This window comes from Pelodiscus sinensis, chromosome 22 (genome assembly GCF_052426305.1).
Source record: "Pelodiscus sinensis isolate ZL-2025 chromosome 22, ASM5242630v1, whole genome shotgun sequence".
NCBI classification, from domain to species: Eukaryota; Metazoa; Chordata; order Testudines; family Trionychidae; genus Pelodiscus; species Pelodiscus sinensis.
In genome coordinates, this window is record NC_143073.1 from 26,307,174 (window position 1) to 26,321,199 (window position 14,026).

Here is a 14,026-nt window from a genome sequence, read left to right on the forward strand (position 1 = left end):
CCGACTGGGACCTACCGACCACCAGCCGCTGCTCCAGCCCGGGGCTCCTGGTGGGGCTGACTGCTGCTCCCCCATAGGTGGCGGGTTTCCTGGGGCCTGTGCGCCACCATTCAGGAACCTGGGCCCAGCCCCTCCAATGCTTGGCCTGGGGGATCCTGGCACCGGCAGGAAGGAGTGACCCAGCCCCAGTGCAGCCTGCTCTGCCCTCCCCTAGTCCTCCCCCCTGGCCTGCCCCGTCCCACCCACGCTCCCTTTCCCCCAGGTGACACTGGGGGCCAGCTCACTGCTGCCGGCACCAGGCCCCCACGAACTGCTCAGACCACCCTGAATCCCACATCCTCCTGATGCACAGAGCCCCCCAAAGCAATCTGGGCACCACCCAAAACCCCGAACCTGGTGCCCACACCACAGCGGCAGACTGAAGCCCCACACACCGATTCTGTGGCCTCTGGCGAGGGAAAAGCCACAACGTGGGTACGGACCCGGTTACCCAGCCGCAACCAGCCAGGATGTGCCCGGGGGAAAGGGGGCTTTGCAGGGACGTCCCGCGTGGGCTCCGCTCGGCTCCGCTGCTGCATGAGTGGGGTGGCTGCAGGGCCAGGGAGCCGCTGAGCCGGCATAGCAGGGCCAGGGAGCCGGGTGGGTCCCAGCCTGGACAGCAGGGGGCGACGCAGGAGCCAGTGTGGCTGCCAGCTGCACAGATGCAAGCACCAATTGGCACAGGCCATGGGCAGGCGGGCCCCGCTGTGCCGCGCTGGCTGGGCCGTCTGGGTCCCCGCCACAGCGCAAGGAGGCCGAGAACCCGGAGAGGCCCCAGCGGCACGTGCCAAGGCCCGGCAAACGGGAAGGGGGGAGCTCCCTTTGGAAAGGCGGCAACTGTGGGGGGACAGGGCTGCGGTTCAGGCGCCTGCCAGGTGCCCGCAAACAGAGGGAGGGAGAGAGGCTGCTTTCTCCCGCCTGAGAGGGCAGGACAAGGGGCGCGGGGCTCACACGCCGCTGGGGTGAAATCTCAGGACAGCTCCCTGCCGGGAGAGCCACAGGCCACCCGGCCCTTAGCTGTCTCCGATGGGTCAGAGCCCGCAAATCCCTCCGGGCAGGGCTTGGCCTGGACCGGCCTTGCGTCCCCTCTCACCATGGGGCTCTGTGGTGCTGTGATTCCATGGGGGGCCAGGGGTGCTGGTATGCGGGGGGGCACACTGGCTGGGGAGGGGTATTTGGCCAGGAGCCCTGGGGGTGGGGCATGGGGGGGCACACTGGTTGGGAGGGGTATTTGGCCAGGGGATCTGGGGGGGCTGGGGTGCAGTGGGACACACTGGCTGGGAAGAGGTATTTGGCCAGGGGCTCTGGGGGTGGGGCATGGGGGGCACACTGGTTGGGAGGGGTATTTGGCCAGGGGATCTGGGGGTGGGGCATGGGGGGCACACTGGTTGGGAGGGGTATTTGGCCAGGGGATCTGGGGGTGGGGCATGGGGGGCACACTGGTTGGGAGGGGTATTTGGCCAGGGGATCTGGGGGTGGGGCATGGGGGGCACACTGGTTGGGAGGGGTATTTGGCCAGGGGATCTGGGGGTGGGGCATGGGGGGCACACTGGTTGGGAGGGGTATTTGGCCAAGGGATCTGGGGGGGCTGGGGTGCAGTGGGACACACTGGCTGGGAAGAGGTATTTGGCCAGGAGCTCTGGGGGTGGGGCATGGGGGGCACACTGGTTGGGAGGGGTATTTGGCCAGGGGCTGTGGGGGTGGGGCATGGGGGGCACACTGGTTGGGAGGGGTATTTGGCCAGGGGATCTGGGGGGCTGGGGTGCAGTGGGACACACTGGCTGGGAAGGGGCATTTAGCCAGGGGCTCTGGGGGGTGTCGGGGTGCAGGGGGCACACTGGCTGGGGAGGGGTATTTGACCCGGGGCTCTGAGGGCGTTGGGGGTATGGGGGGCACATGAGCTGGGAAGGGGGCTCCTTTCTCCTGGGGGCACCCGAGCCCTCCCTCCCCACGAGCCACCCCCACACCAAAGCGGGGGGAGCTGTCTCCCTCTCCCCCGTGGGACACCTGCCTAGTCCCGAAATAGCCCTGGCGGGCTGCGGGGCGGGGGGCTCAGGCCAGGACCCCGCGCAACGCGCCCAGCCCGATGCCAATTCCGGCAGCTGCCCCCCCCACACCCCGGGCGGTGACGGCGCGGCCCGGCCCGGCCCCGATTGGCCCAGGCAGGCGGCCAAGTCCAGAAGCTTCTGCAAGGGGCGGCGGCGGGGGGGGCGGACCCGTATATAGCGGGGGGGGGGGGCGCCGGGGGCCGGGGCGCAGCGCAGTCACCGCGGGGCGCACGGAGCCTGCAGCGCGCACGGAGCCGCCGCGCAAAGGTAGCGGGAGCCCGGGCATGTCTCCTCCTTCCTCCCGGGCTGGGGGGGGGGACGCTGCAGCCTGGCTCGCTCCGGCTCTGCTGCGAAATAGCTGGGGGGAGCCCCTGCCGTGCCTCAGTTTCCCTGTCCCAACAGGGCTAATGACTTGCCTGCCGGGGGCAAGGAAGGGGGCCCCAGTGGGAGCCTGGCCATATATGGGACTGTAGCGTCACCCCCATAAATAGCCGCTGGCTGGCAGCCCCTGGCACAGCGCCCGGTCCCCTGGCAGTCCCTGTCTGGTGGGGGGCTCTGCTCCCCCTTAAGGCCAGCCAGCCCCTGGCTCTCCCCTGCCCACTCTTCTTGGGGTGCGGCCTGCACATGCCTCTGGAGTTGTAACCCTTGGGGTGCTGCAGTCTGAGGGGTCCTAGTAAATAGGAGTTACCCCTGCCCCCCCCCAGCCTTGTAGCTAAACTAACTTCCTCCCCTCTTGGGGAGAGGTTGAGGATGGGGGGAGGCTCTGGTTTCAGGGGCAGGAGGCAGCCTGCACGAGAGCTGCCCCTATTGTGCAAAGACCTGGGGTGCAGGGGGCATTTGGGGTGTAGTTGGGGAATCTGCCTCATCTGAGCATTTCAGAGGCTGCAGAGCAAGACCTGCAGATCCGGGGGGGGGCTGCCATGGGGGTGCCCTGTCGACAGAGCCCCTGGGCCAAACTGCTTCAAACTTCCCCCCCACCAGCCTCCCCCGCTCCCCAGATCCAATCCGCCTCTCCTTGCCGGGTAGCAAAGAGTCCCTGGGCTGGCGCAGCAGCTAACGCAGCCTGGGTGCTGGCAGGGCGGTCCCGCTGGGGGGCAGGTTTGGGGCCCAGCTCAGCACCCCGCTGGGAGCAGGCCGGTCCGGGCGGTGTCTCTGGCTGTAACGGTCCAGCGAAGCAAAACTCAGCACCACAAACATCCGCCCTGGCTTATCTGCGCGCCAGTCGCGCCAGCCCTGTCTGGGGCGGAGGCTGTAAATAGGATCCAGCCACGTGGGGCCCCCCACATGCTGCTCAGCTTGCTGCATTGCAAGCACCCCCTCCCCAGAGCTGGGGGGAGAACCCAGGAGTCCTGGCTGCCAGCGCTCCCCTGCTCTAATCTCTGCACCCCACTCTCCTGAGCTGGGCTGTGTTAGGGCTTCTGTGCCTGGTTTGCATGGGGAAGAGGGGTCTAGTGGTTAGAACAGGGCGGACGTGGAGCCAGGACTGCGGGGGTCACACTGGATCTGTTTGGACATTGGGGGCTACGTTCTGCACTGCCCGTGCCTGGCACTCCCCAGAGCCAGCGCCTGAGGACGGCCAAGGGCATGGCTGGGGCGGGGCTGTGAGCCGGGACCCCAGAGCTGTTAGCGCTCCGCCCTGGGCGCAGGAGGGTACGTAACTCGGGTCCTAACTCCGGCGGCGAGTGGCAAGCAAGCGGCTCCTCTAGTGACCGGCCGGCCCTGCGTTTGGGGCCGGGGCCTGGCCGGGGCCTGGCGGGGGCACAGTTTTAATTCAATTGTGTAAAGTTCTGTGGCAGTTGATCTGCGGGAGGGGGTCAGCTAGAGCCAGGGCTCCGGGGTCCCTGGGAGGGAAGCGGGGACTAGTGGCTAGAGCAGAGGGGGCAGGCAGGCCTGGCTGAGCTTTGGGGAGGGGCTGTACCTGGGACCTGCAAGGCCCCCCAGGGAAGTGGGGGTGTACCCCCCTAGCCTGAGCTTGGAGGGCTCTGAGCCCTGTTGTGTAAACGCCCTGTCCCCCTGCCAGCTGGCAGCGCTGCCCCATGGCTGGGCTGGGGGGCAGGCCCTGCGATTGGCTGGGCACTGAGGCGGCCGCCCCTCGGGCAAGGGGCCAGCGAGGGCCGTGTTTCTAGAAGGCCCGGTGAGGGCGCGGGCTGGGGAAGGGTCACTCCAGGCAGACGGACACCCGGAGCTCAGCCCCTCTCCAGGCGTGGAGGAAGGGGGGGGGCTGCCTATGTGCGGGAACTGGGGGCAGGGCCTCTGGCTACTCGGGGCTTGGGCTGGGACCCTGTTACCCGCCTGCTCTGTCACTCCTGTTCTCTGGCCCCGGGGGGCGAGACGTTAACTGTTTCACTGCCGCTGCGGAGACTCGGCTCCTGTCCCCGGGCATTTCTCGGGCAGCGGGGCTGGCGTTGGGCAGTCACTCCGGCAGCACGAGAGCCTGGCCCAGGGGGGTTGTGTGCGGGCCAGAAAACTGACGTCGGAGGGTTCCGTATCTCCCCTCTGGGGAGGGAGTGGGGTCTAGTGGTTAGAGCAGCAGGGGCTGGGAGCCAGGACTCCTTGGTTCTTCTCTGGCTCCGGGGAGGGAGTGGGGTCTAGTGGTTAGAGCAGCGGGGGCTGGGAGCCAGGACTCCTTGGTTCTTCTCTGGCTCCGGGGAGGGAGTGGGGTCTAGTGGTTAGAGCAGCGGGGGCTGGGAGCCAGGACTCCTTGGTTCTTCTCTGGCTCTGGGGAGGGAGTGGGGTCTAGTGGTTAGAGCAGCAGGGGCTGGGAGCCAGGACTCCTTGGTTTTATCTCTGGCTCTGGGGAGGGAGTGGGGTCTAGTGGTTAGAGCAGCAGGGGCTGGGAGCCAGGACTCCTTGGTTCTATCTCTGGCTCTGGGGAGGGAGTGGGGTCTAGTGGTTAGAGCAGCAGGGGCTGGGAGCCAGGACTCCTTGGTTCTTCTCTGGCTCTGGGGAGGGAGTGGGGTCCAGTGGTTAGAGCAGCAGGGGCTGGGAGCCAGGACTCCTTGGTTCTTCTCTGGCTCTGGGGAGGGAGTGGTGTCTAGTGGTTAGAGCAGCGGGGGCTGGGAGCCAGGACTCCTTGGTTCTTCTCTGGCTCTGGGGAGGGAGTGGGGTCTAGTGGTTAGAGCAGTGGGGCTGGGAGCCAGGACTCCTTGGTTCTTCTCTGGCTCTGGGGAGGGAGTGGTGTCTAGTGGTTAGAGCAGCAGGGGCTGGGAGCCAGGACTCCTTGGTTCTTCTCTGGCTCTGGGGAGGGAGTGGTGTCTAGTGGTTAGAGCAGTGGGGGATGGGAGCCAGGACTCCTGGGTCCTGTTTGACGCCCTCTCCGCCCCCCCCCCCCCTTTGCAGCCAAGATGTCGAAGGGCCAAGCCGTGGGCATCGACCTGGGCACCACCTACTCCTGCGTGGGCGTGTTCCAGCATGGCAAGGTGGAGATCATCGCCAACGACCAGGGCAACCGCACCACGCCCAGCTACGTGGCCTTCACCGACACCGAGCGCCTCATCGGCGACGCCGCCAAGAACCAGGTGGCCATGAACCCCACCAACACCGTCTTTGGTGAGCGCGGGGCCTGGCCTGCAGGGGGCGCTGCTCCGGGCCTTCCCCCTCCGTCCCTGTGTGGAACGAGTTGACGGGGTCTCATCCGGCAGGGCGGGTCCCTCTGCAGAAACCGCTCTGTTGGGGGCCCGTCAGGGAGGAGCGTGGAGCCCCGGGAAGGGGGCAGAGGGGAGGACCCTGGGGGGCAGAGGTAGCCTGTCCCTTGGAGGGGGGGCCCCTGGATATTCCCCACCTGTCTCCCACTGACCCCCCTCCCCGTGTGCCCGTTCACCCCCCAGATGCCAAGCGTCTGATTGGCCGGCGCTTCGACGACCCGGTGGTGCAGTCGGACATGAAGCACTGGCCCTTCCAGGTGATCAACGACGGGGGCCGGCCCAAGGTGCAGGTGGAGTACAAGGGCGAGACCAAGACCTTCTACGCCGAGGAGATCTCCTCCATGGTGCTCACCAAGATGAAGGAGATCGCCGAGGCCTACCTGGGCAAGGTGAGCGCTGGGGGGCCCAGGTGAGCCGGTGGATCTGGGGGGCGGGGCCAGGCGAGCGAGGGGGGCGGGGCCAGATGAACTGGGGAGGGGCAGGGCCAGGAGGTGGAAGGGTTGAGCAAGTCAAAGTGGGGGGGGGGCGGAGGGGGCTGGGAGCCAGGATTCCTGGGTTCTATCCCTAGTTCCAGGAGGGAAGTGGGGTCTAGTGGTTAGAGCAGTGTCCGGTGCCCACACGCAGGGGCCTGCTGACCAGTTACCTTGCAGGCCGGGCTGTCCCTGCAGCCGGGGCTCCGTTAGCCGCCAGCAGTAGTGGATCGTTACCCTCCGGAGCAGCAGGGCTACAAAGGGAGCTTCTCCCCCGCACACCCTTGGAGGGGTGCCCCAGCCTGCTCTGACCTTCCCCTCCCCCCACAGACGGTCACCAACGCTGTCATCACGGTGCCAGCCTATTTCAATGACTCCCAGCGCCAGGCCACCAAGGACGCCGGCACCATCGCCGGCCTCAACGTGCTGCGCATCATCAACGAGCCCACGGCCGCCGCCATCGCCTACGGGCTGGACAAGAAGGTGGGCGGGGAGCAGGGGCCTCCAGGGGGCGCCCAGCGCAGGTTCCCCTGGGGGGGGGGATGGGATAAGGCGACCTTGCCCCTCCAGGGGGCGCCCAGCGCGGGTTCCCCTGGGATGGGGGGATGGGATAAGGGGACCTTGCCCCTCCAGGGGGCGCCCAGCGCGGGTTCCCCTGGGAGGGGGGGATGGGATAAGGGGACCTTGCCCCTCCAGGGGGCGCCCAGCGTGGGTTCCCCTGAGAGGGGGGATGGGATACGGGGACCTTGCCCCTCCAGGGGGTGCCCAGCGCGGGTTCCCCTGGGAGGGGGGGATGGGATAAGGGGACCTTGCCCCTCCAGGGGGCGCCCAGCGCGGGTTCCCCTGGGAGGGGGGGATGGGATACGGGGACCTTGCCCCTCCAGGGGGCGCCCAGCGCGGGTTCCCCTGGGAGGGGGGGGATGGGATAAGGGGACCTTGCCCCTCCAGGGGGCGCCCAGCGCGGGTTCCCCTGGGAGGGGGGGATGGGATACGGGGACCTTGCCCCTCCAGGGGGCGCCCAGCGCGGGTTCCCCTGGGAGGGGGGGATGGGATAAGGGGACCTTGCCCCTCCAGGGGGTGCCCAGCGCGGGTTCCCCTGGGAGGGGGGGGATGGGATAAGGCGACCTTGCCCCTCCAGGGGGCGCCCAGCGCGGGTTCCCCTGGGAGGGGGGGATGGGATAAGGGGACCTTGCCCCTCCAGGGGGCGCCCAGCACTGGTTCCCCTGGGAGGGGGGGATGGGATAAGGGGACCTTGCCCCTCCAGGGGGCGCCCAGCGCGGGTTCCCCTGGGATGTGGTGGTTGGGATATGGGGACCTTGCCCCACAGGGAATGCTGATCCAGGACCAGCTGGCCACAGGGGAAAGATGGGGGGGGGCAGGAAGGAACCTGGGGGGCGGAGCCTGGCTGTGGGGCGTGGGGAGGAGAATCTGGCAGGCTAGCTCGGGGGAGGAGGGGGAGAGCCAAGGCCTTGCCCTAGCTCTGGTAGGGGAGGGCCAGCCGGGGGTCCCTGCCCCTCTGCCACGCTCCATCTCCTGCCCCTTCCTCCCCCACAGGTGGGCGGGGAGCGCAACGTGCTGATCTTCGACCTGGGCGGCGGCACCTTCGACGTCTCCATCCTGACCATCGAGGACGGGATCTTCGAGGTGAAGTCCACGGCGGGCGACACCCACCTGGGGGGCGAGGACTTCGACAACCGCATGGTCAACCACCTGGTGGCAGAGTTCAAGCGCAAGCACAAGAAGGACGTGACGGGCAGCAAGCGGGCGGTGCGGCGCCTGCGCACGGCCTGCGAGCGGGCCAAGCGCACCCTCAGCTCCTCCACCCAGGCCTCCATTGAGATCGACTCGCTCTACGAGGGCGTGGACTTCTACACGGCCATCACGCGGGCCCGCTTCGAGGAGCTCAACGCCGACCTGTTCCGCGGCACGCTGGAGCCGGTGGAGAAGGCGCTGCGCGACGCCAAGCTGGACAAGGCCCAGGTGCACGACGTGGTGCTGGTCGGCGGCTCCACCCGCATCCCCAAGATCCAGAAGCTGCTGCAGGATTTCTTCAACGGGCGGGAGCTGAACAAGAGCATCAACCCGGACGAGGCCGTGGCCTACGGCGCCGGTGAGGGGGAGCAGTGGAGGGAAGGGTCAGACGGCGGCTACGGGCTCGGGGCGGGGGAGAGGAAGGGCCCAATGATATGAGGTGTGGCGGGGGCATCGACGGGGTGGGGGTGCATGAGGGATTAGTTGGGGGGGGTCTCGGAGGAGCAGTGACCAGGCAGGGTCAGAGGGGCAGGAGTGCAGTGGGGTGATGGGGTCGGCTCTGGGGAGGCAGTGGGGTGATGGGGCCGGCTCTGGTGATGGGGCCGGGAGAGGGGCTGGCTCCCAGCTCTAGAGGAGGGATCCCCTTCCGCAGAGGGTGAGGCGACCCCCCAATTTCAGGCCCCTTCTCCCCGCCCTGGGGCACAGGCCATGGGGCGAGCGGCTTCAGTGCAGGATTCATAGTGTCCGGGGTCTGTGCGCAGTGGGGCAGGGCAGTTCTGTGAGTGACCCCCCCCGGCATAAATTATGCAAATAAGGTGTCTTGGGCTTAAATTATGCAAGCAACGTGGGCGCATATATCAGCCAAACAAGGCCCTGACTCGCTTGCCTGTACCCAGCCACGCAGGGCTGGCATGAGGGACACCGGGGGTGCGGCTGGCCCGGGTTGGGGGTTCCCGGTGCCTAGCTGACCCCCTCCCCCCAGCCGTCCAGGCAGCCATCCTGTCGGGCGACAAGTCGGAGAACGTGCAGGACCTGCTGCTGCTGGACGTGACCCCGCTGTCGCTGGGCATCGAGACGGCCGGCGGCGTCATGACGGCCCTGATCAAACGCAACACCACCATCCCCACCAAGCAGACCCAGACCTTCACCACCTACTCCGACAACCAGCCCGGCGTGCTCATCCAGGTGGGGGCAGGCCGGGGGGCGCAGGCCGGGGGCCCTGGGGAAAGGTGCAGACCAGGGCACACGGCCGAGCGGTGCCCAGCTGCGTTCAGAGGGGTGGGGATGGGGCAAGGGGGTACCGAGCTGTGGGGCCAGGGTGCTCAGAGATGAGCCCATGGTGATACCAAGGAGGGACCCCCCAGTGAGGGGGGGCTGGGCGTGGCCAGGAGACGGGGAACCCCAGGGACACACGCCTCCCCTCCCCCTCCCCACCCACCGGCTGGTGCCCCTGGTTCCCTGCCAACCCCAGCCTGGCGCCCCCGCAGGTCTTCGAGGGCGAGCGCGCCATGACCAAAGACAACAACCTGCTGGGCAAGTTTGAGCTGACGGGCATCCCGCCCGCCCCCCGCGGGGTGCCCCAGATCGAGGTGACCTTCGACATCGACGCCAACGGCATCCTCAACGTCTCGGCCGTGGACAAGAGCACGGGCAAGGAGAACAAAATCACCATCACCAACGACAAGGGTAAGAACCCCGCCCCCGCCCGGCTCTGACCACTAGACCCCAGAGCCAGTCCTGGCTCCCAGCTCCACCCACTAGCCCCCGCTCCCCGAGCCGGCGGGAGAAGCCAGGCGTGCGGGGCCGCGTGCTGAGCCGCTCTCTGCCCGCCAGGCCGGCTGAGCAAGGAGGAGATCGAGCGCATGGTGCAGGAGGCGGAGCAGTACAAGGCGGAGGACGAGGTGCAGCGGGAGAAGATCGCGGCCAAGAACTCGCTGGAGTCGCTGGCCTTCAACATGAAGAGCACGGCCGAGGACGAGAAGCTGAGGGACAAGCTGGCGCCCGAGGACAAGCAGAAGATCCTGGACAAGTGCAATGAGGTCATCAACTGGCTGGACCGGAACCAGGTGAGGGGGGGCTGGAATGGGGGGCGGGAGGAGTGGGGGGCCAGGCGTGGCTGGAGGTACATAGTGTGGGAGGGGGCAGAGAACCCAGCAGTCCTGGGTGCCATCTCCCCCCGCTCTAACCACTAGACCCCACTTCCCTGCCAGAGTTGGGGGTAGAATTGGGGGTCCCCCCATAGTTATCCTGGGGGCGGGGCCCTCCCTCCTGCAGCAGCTGGGAAGGCCTGTGCCTGCACCTGGGCACCTCTCCCAGCAGGGGGCGGCAGAGAGCTGGGCCTGGCTCCAGCCACTGCAGGGACCTTACAGGGATGGGGGGGGGGCTGTCACAGGAGTGGGGGGGGGGCAAACAGGGCCTGGGAGCCCTCAGCAGCTCCCCTGGCTCCTTGCAGTCTCCTCCCTGGGGGGCAGAGGAGAGGAGCTGGGGCCCCCCACCCTTGGAGCGATGCCCAGCCCCACCCACTTTGAGGGGCCCCAGGGAGCAATGGTTGAGGGGTGCCCCCCTCTATGGAGCCTGGGTGGTTGCCCGCCAGAGGGGGGCAGAGGTGGCATACAAGGTGTTAATAGTCCCCCCCCCCCCCAGACGGCGGAGAAGGAGGAATACGAGCACCAGCAGAAGGAGCTGCAGAACCTCTGCAACCCCATCATCACCAAGCTGTACCAGGGCGCCGGCGGCGGGATGCCCGGGGGGATGCCCGGGGGGTTCCCTGGGGCCGGCGGGGCAGGGGGCGGCTCCTCCGGACCCACCATCGAGGAGGTGGATTGAGACCCGCCACGGAGCCCCCCCTCCCCCCCCAGGTCCCCACACAGCGCACATCCACGGGGAAGGGGCTGGCTTCCCCACGGCTTTCCCATGAGCCTCTGCTCCGGCGGGGACCCCCCCCCCCAGCCAGCCCTTGCTTGGAGGGGGGCTCTGACCCCTCCCCTGCCACTGCCCTGAGAATCCGGCTCTCGGCTCAGAATAAATTATTGTGAACGTTTAATGGGCGGGGCGGCCCTGCCTCGTTATTGGGGGGACCCCGGGGGGGCTGGGAGCTGAGAGGGGGGGGACAGCAGGGGGGACGTGTAAATGAGGGTTCAAGTAACCGGCAGAGTAACTTGCCCCGGGACAAGTTGCGGGCTGGGAGGGTTCTCCAGTGCTAGCCACGTGGAAATCCCCAGCTCTCCTCCCCCTCTGCTCCCGGCCCGTCTGCCTTCTCAGCCCGTAACCCGGCCCGGAGAGCTCCCACCCTTGTGCCCGGGGCAGGAGCGAGTTCTCTGGGCCAGGCTGAGAGCGCTCCCAGCCCTGGGGCAGCAGCAGTAGTAGAGCAGTTACCTCTGCAGGCCGCCTGCCGGGTGGAGCGGTTACCTCCGAGGAGCCACGGGGGGGGGGGGGGGCTGCGAAGCTCGCCTTGCACCTTCTGCCTCCCATGGGGGCCAGGCTGGATCAGCCAGGGGGCCCCTCCCCCCTCCACCCTACCACGTCCTGCTGGGCCTGGCGCTCGGCTGTCCCCCTGCCACGGCACAGAGCTGGGGCACCCCCCCCAAGCGGGTCACTCAGCCACTGCGTACAGCTCCGCCCCGGGCAAGCTCGGCTACCGAGCCCCACAGCTCCACGGAGCAGATACTCTGCCCAGGGCCGGCCCCTCGGTTACTGGGGCCCACGCTCCCGCTCTCTCGGCTTGTTACCCAAGGCAAGTGCCTTTGCTGCCGTGGGAGCGGGTCTACGTCTCACCCTACGTGCTGGTCCGGGGGCCACGCTGCCGTTTGCCCCAGGCCACAGGAGGGGTGGGCCGGGCCGGCCGGCCTTGTTCCTTCCTCCCTCGAGGCTCCTGCTGGGGTCCTTGCACTCAGGCTCCTGCTAAACGCAGGGGAGACCCTTCCCAAGCCTGGGGTCTGAGGGCTCCCCCCCCCCCCACAAGAGAGCTGCCCTGAAGGCAGGAATCCTTCCCAGCCCTCTGGGGAGGGGGGAGGGGGTTCTTTCAGTTTCCTGAGGTCCCTGTGTGCCTCAGTTTCCCTTTCACTGCGGGTGGGGCCCCAGGGTGCAGAGAAGTGACAGCTGCTGTGGGGAACGGTGCAGCACTGGGGGGGGGGGGGTCCCCAGGCTGGCTGGGCTGCAGTGAACTGGTCCTAAAGCCCCTCCCCCAGCAACGCAGCATCCCAGAGGGAGGATGGAGCAGCCCTGCTGCCTGGGTGGAAGGAGGTTCCCCCTCCCCCTCCCCGCAGGGCAGCTGAGCTCCCCCACCCCACACGTGGAGTGAGAAGGGGCCAGTGGGGCTAACGGGGGCAGCTGCTCTCCCTGGCCTGCAGGGGCTGCTGGCGCTTGGACCCCCAATGGCTCTGAGAAGCAGGGGGCAGCCCTGGGGGTCTGACCCGCCCCCCCCGAGCTGCTCCTCTCCAGCGGGGCCGTCCCCCTCCCGGCCTTGTTGGGGGGGTTGAGTGAGTCTGGCTGGGGTACTGGGGGGGCAATTAGTGGGCAAGAGGGGGATGGGAGCTGGGGGGGCAGGGGAGCCCCCCATCCCACGGCACTGGCTCTGAGCGCGGAGGGGAGGAAAAGCAGGGGCCGGGGCCACTGGTGTAAATTGGGGGGGGTGGAGTCCAGGCCTGGCCCAACCCGGCTCCTGCCTCCCTGCCAAGGGTCCCAGCCAGCTGCACGTGCCGGAGCCAGGCCCCAGGCGGGCGCTAGTGCAAACGGCAGAGCTGGCGGAGGGGGGAGAAGTGGGGGGGGTGCTGGCACGGGGGGGGGTGAACGCCACAGGCTGGTGCTGGTCCCCTCACACAGCACAACTGGACAGATTTATTAGGAGCTCCATTTGCCAAGACTCTTCCAGGGCCCCGCCCCCCACCCTGCTCTAACCATTCGCCCCCACTGCCCTCCCAGTGTCAGGGATGGGCACAGGATCAAGGCGGGCAGGGGGTGCGGCAAGACCCCCACGTTTTAGTCAGGGCGCTGCTGCTGGCCCCCAACCTGCGCGCTCAGGTCTCGGCTGCAGGCCCTAGGACTCCTCTCCTGGCCCTGAACCCGCTCCCCCGGCGCTGCTCACACCACATGCAGTGTCCCCACCCCACCGGGGGGGCACCCCGGGTGAACTGAGCCCAGCCAGGGATGTGGCCGCGGCACCCCTGGGCTCTCGCACGAGTGTTCCCTCTCTTTTGTCCCACTCGTGCGTGGAACAAATTTTGTTCTGCGCACCAAGCCATGCACATGTGCACCACCCATCGATACACACGCTGCGAATCAGCCAGGGGGCACCTGAATCTCTTCTGGGCAGCTGCCCAAGCACCCGGCTTACAGGGAGCACGGGGCCTGGCTGCCCATGGAGCCTCATGCCCTGGCCCAGTTTCAGTGCCCTGGTGAGGGTGCCCCGGGCTGGAGTGAGCCTGATACTGTCTCCAGCCAGGCTGGCAGCGGCTCGCCGGGCACAGCCTCATGCTGGGCCTGCTGCCCTGGGAGGGGTGAGAGAACCCAGGCACCTTGGGTTTCAACCCCACCCTGGTCTAACCACTAGGCCTCCCTCCCCTCCCTGGGCCACAGAAGAACCCAGGAGTCCTGATTCCCTTCCCCTACTTCTAGCCTCTGTCTGGGGGGCTGCAGAGAGTCCTAGAGGGGCCTGGAGGCAGAGCCGACACTGCCACATCTGAGCTGGTTCCCCTCCATCCTCCATGAGGCTGGCGCCAGGCCTCCTGGGTTCTAGCCCGGCCCTGGGAGGGGAGTGGTGGCTAGCGGTTAGATCTTTGCACGTCTCTTTCCTTCCCACCGCCTCCAGAGCCCTGGGGGGCAGGTCCCGACCCCCTAGAAAGGGTGGGGAGCAAAGTGCCCCTCCCTCTCTCCTTCCAGCTCACGCTCACCGTCCCGGCTGCCCCGGGCGGATTCCCCAGCCGCGAGCCACCTGCCTGCTGCCCTGGGATGCACCCGGCATCCGTCCCCTCCCACAGGGCGGTGCTAATTACCCCCAGCGAGCCACGCCGCGTCCCGGGCACGGAGCTGGCAGGGCGCCACGGTGGAGCAGCGCCGTGGGCGGCGCCCGGGAGGG

At 68.1% G+C, this 14,026-nt stretch overlaps 1 protein-coding gene across 3 annotated transcripts; it reads left to right on the plus strand.

The window, feature by feature from the left end:
• The first annotated feature begins 2,202 nt into the window (after positions 1 to 2,202).
• LOC112544112 (heat shock cognate 71 kDa protein-like) lies at positions 2,203 to 11,000 on the plus strand. 3 transcript variants are annotated; one of them, XM_075907081.2, is made up of 9 exons: positions 2,203 to 2,354; positions 5,427 to 5,636; positions 5,915 to 6,120; positions 6,532 to 6,684; positions 7,756 to 8,311; positions 8,936 to 9,138; positions 9,441 to 9,639; positions 9,787 to 10,019; positions 10,597 to 11,000. In XM_075907081.2, the coding sequence occupies exons 2-9, from the start codon at positions 5,432 to 5,434 to the stop codon at positions 10,777 to 10,779; spliced, it is 1,938 nt and encodes a 645-aa protein (XP_075763196.1). In that variant the 5' UTR covers positions 2,203 to 2,354; positions 5,427 to 5,431; the 3' UTR covers positions 10,780 to 11,000. The 3 variants fall into 3 exon arrangements, with proteins under 3 accessions (XP_075763196.1, XP_075763197.1, XP_089628553.1); XM_075907082.2 differs by lacking the exon at positions 2,203 to 2,354 and adding an exon at positions 3,952 to 4,221; XM_089772427.1 differs by lacking the exon at positions 2,203 to 2,354 and adding an exon at positions 4,296 to 4,316.
• Positions 11,001 to 14,026: the final 3,026 nt, after the last annotated feature.

What these genes read in the sequence shown, in the direction of transcription:
- LOC112544112 (XM_075907081.2), top strand. Translation starts at nt 5,432, where the DNA reads ATGTCGAAGGGCCAAGCCGTGGGCATCGACCTGGGCACCACCTACTCC. An exon ending in CCTACGGGCTGGACAAGAAG is followed by an intron (nt 6,685 to 7,755) that starts GTGGGCGGGGAG and finishes CCTCCCCCACAG; the next exon opens with GTGGGCGGGGAGCGCAACGT. An exon ending in CACCATCACCAACGACAAGG is followed by an intron (nt 9,640 to 9,786) that starts GTAAGAACCCCG and finishes TCTGCCCGCCAG; the next exon opens with GCCGGCTGAGCAAGGAGGAG.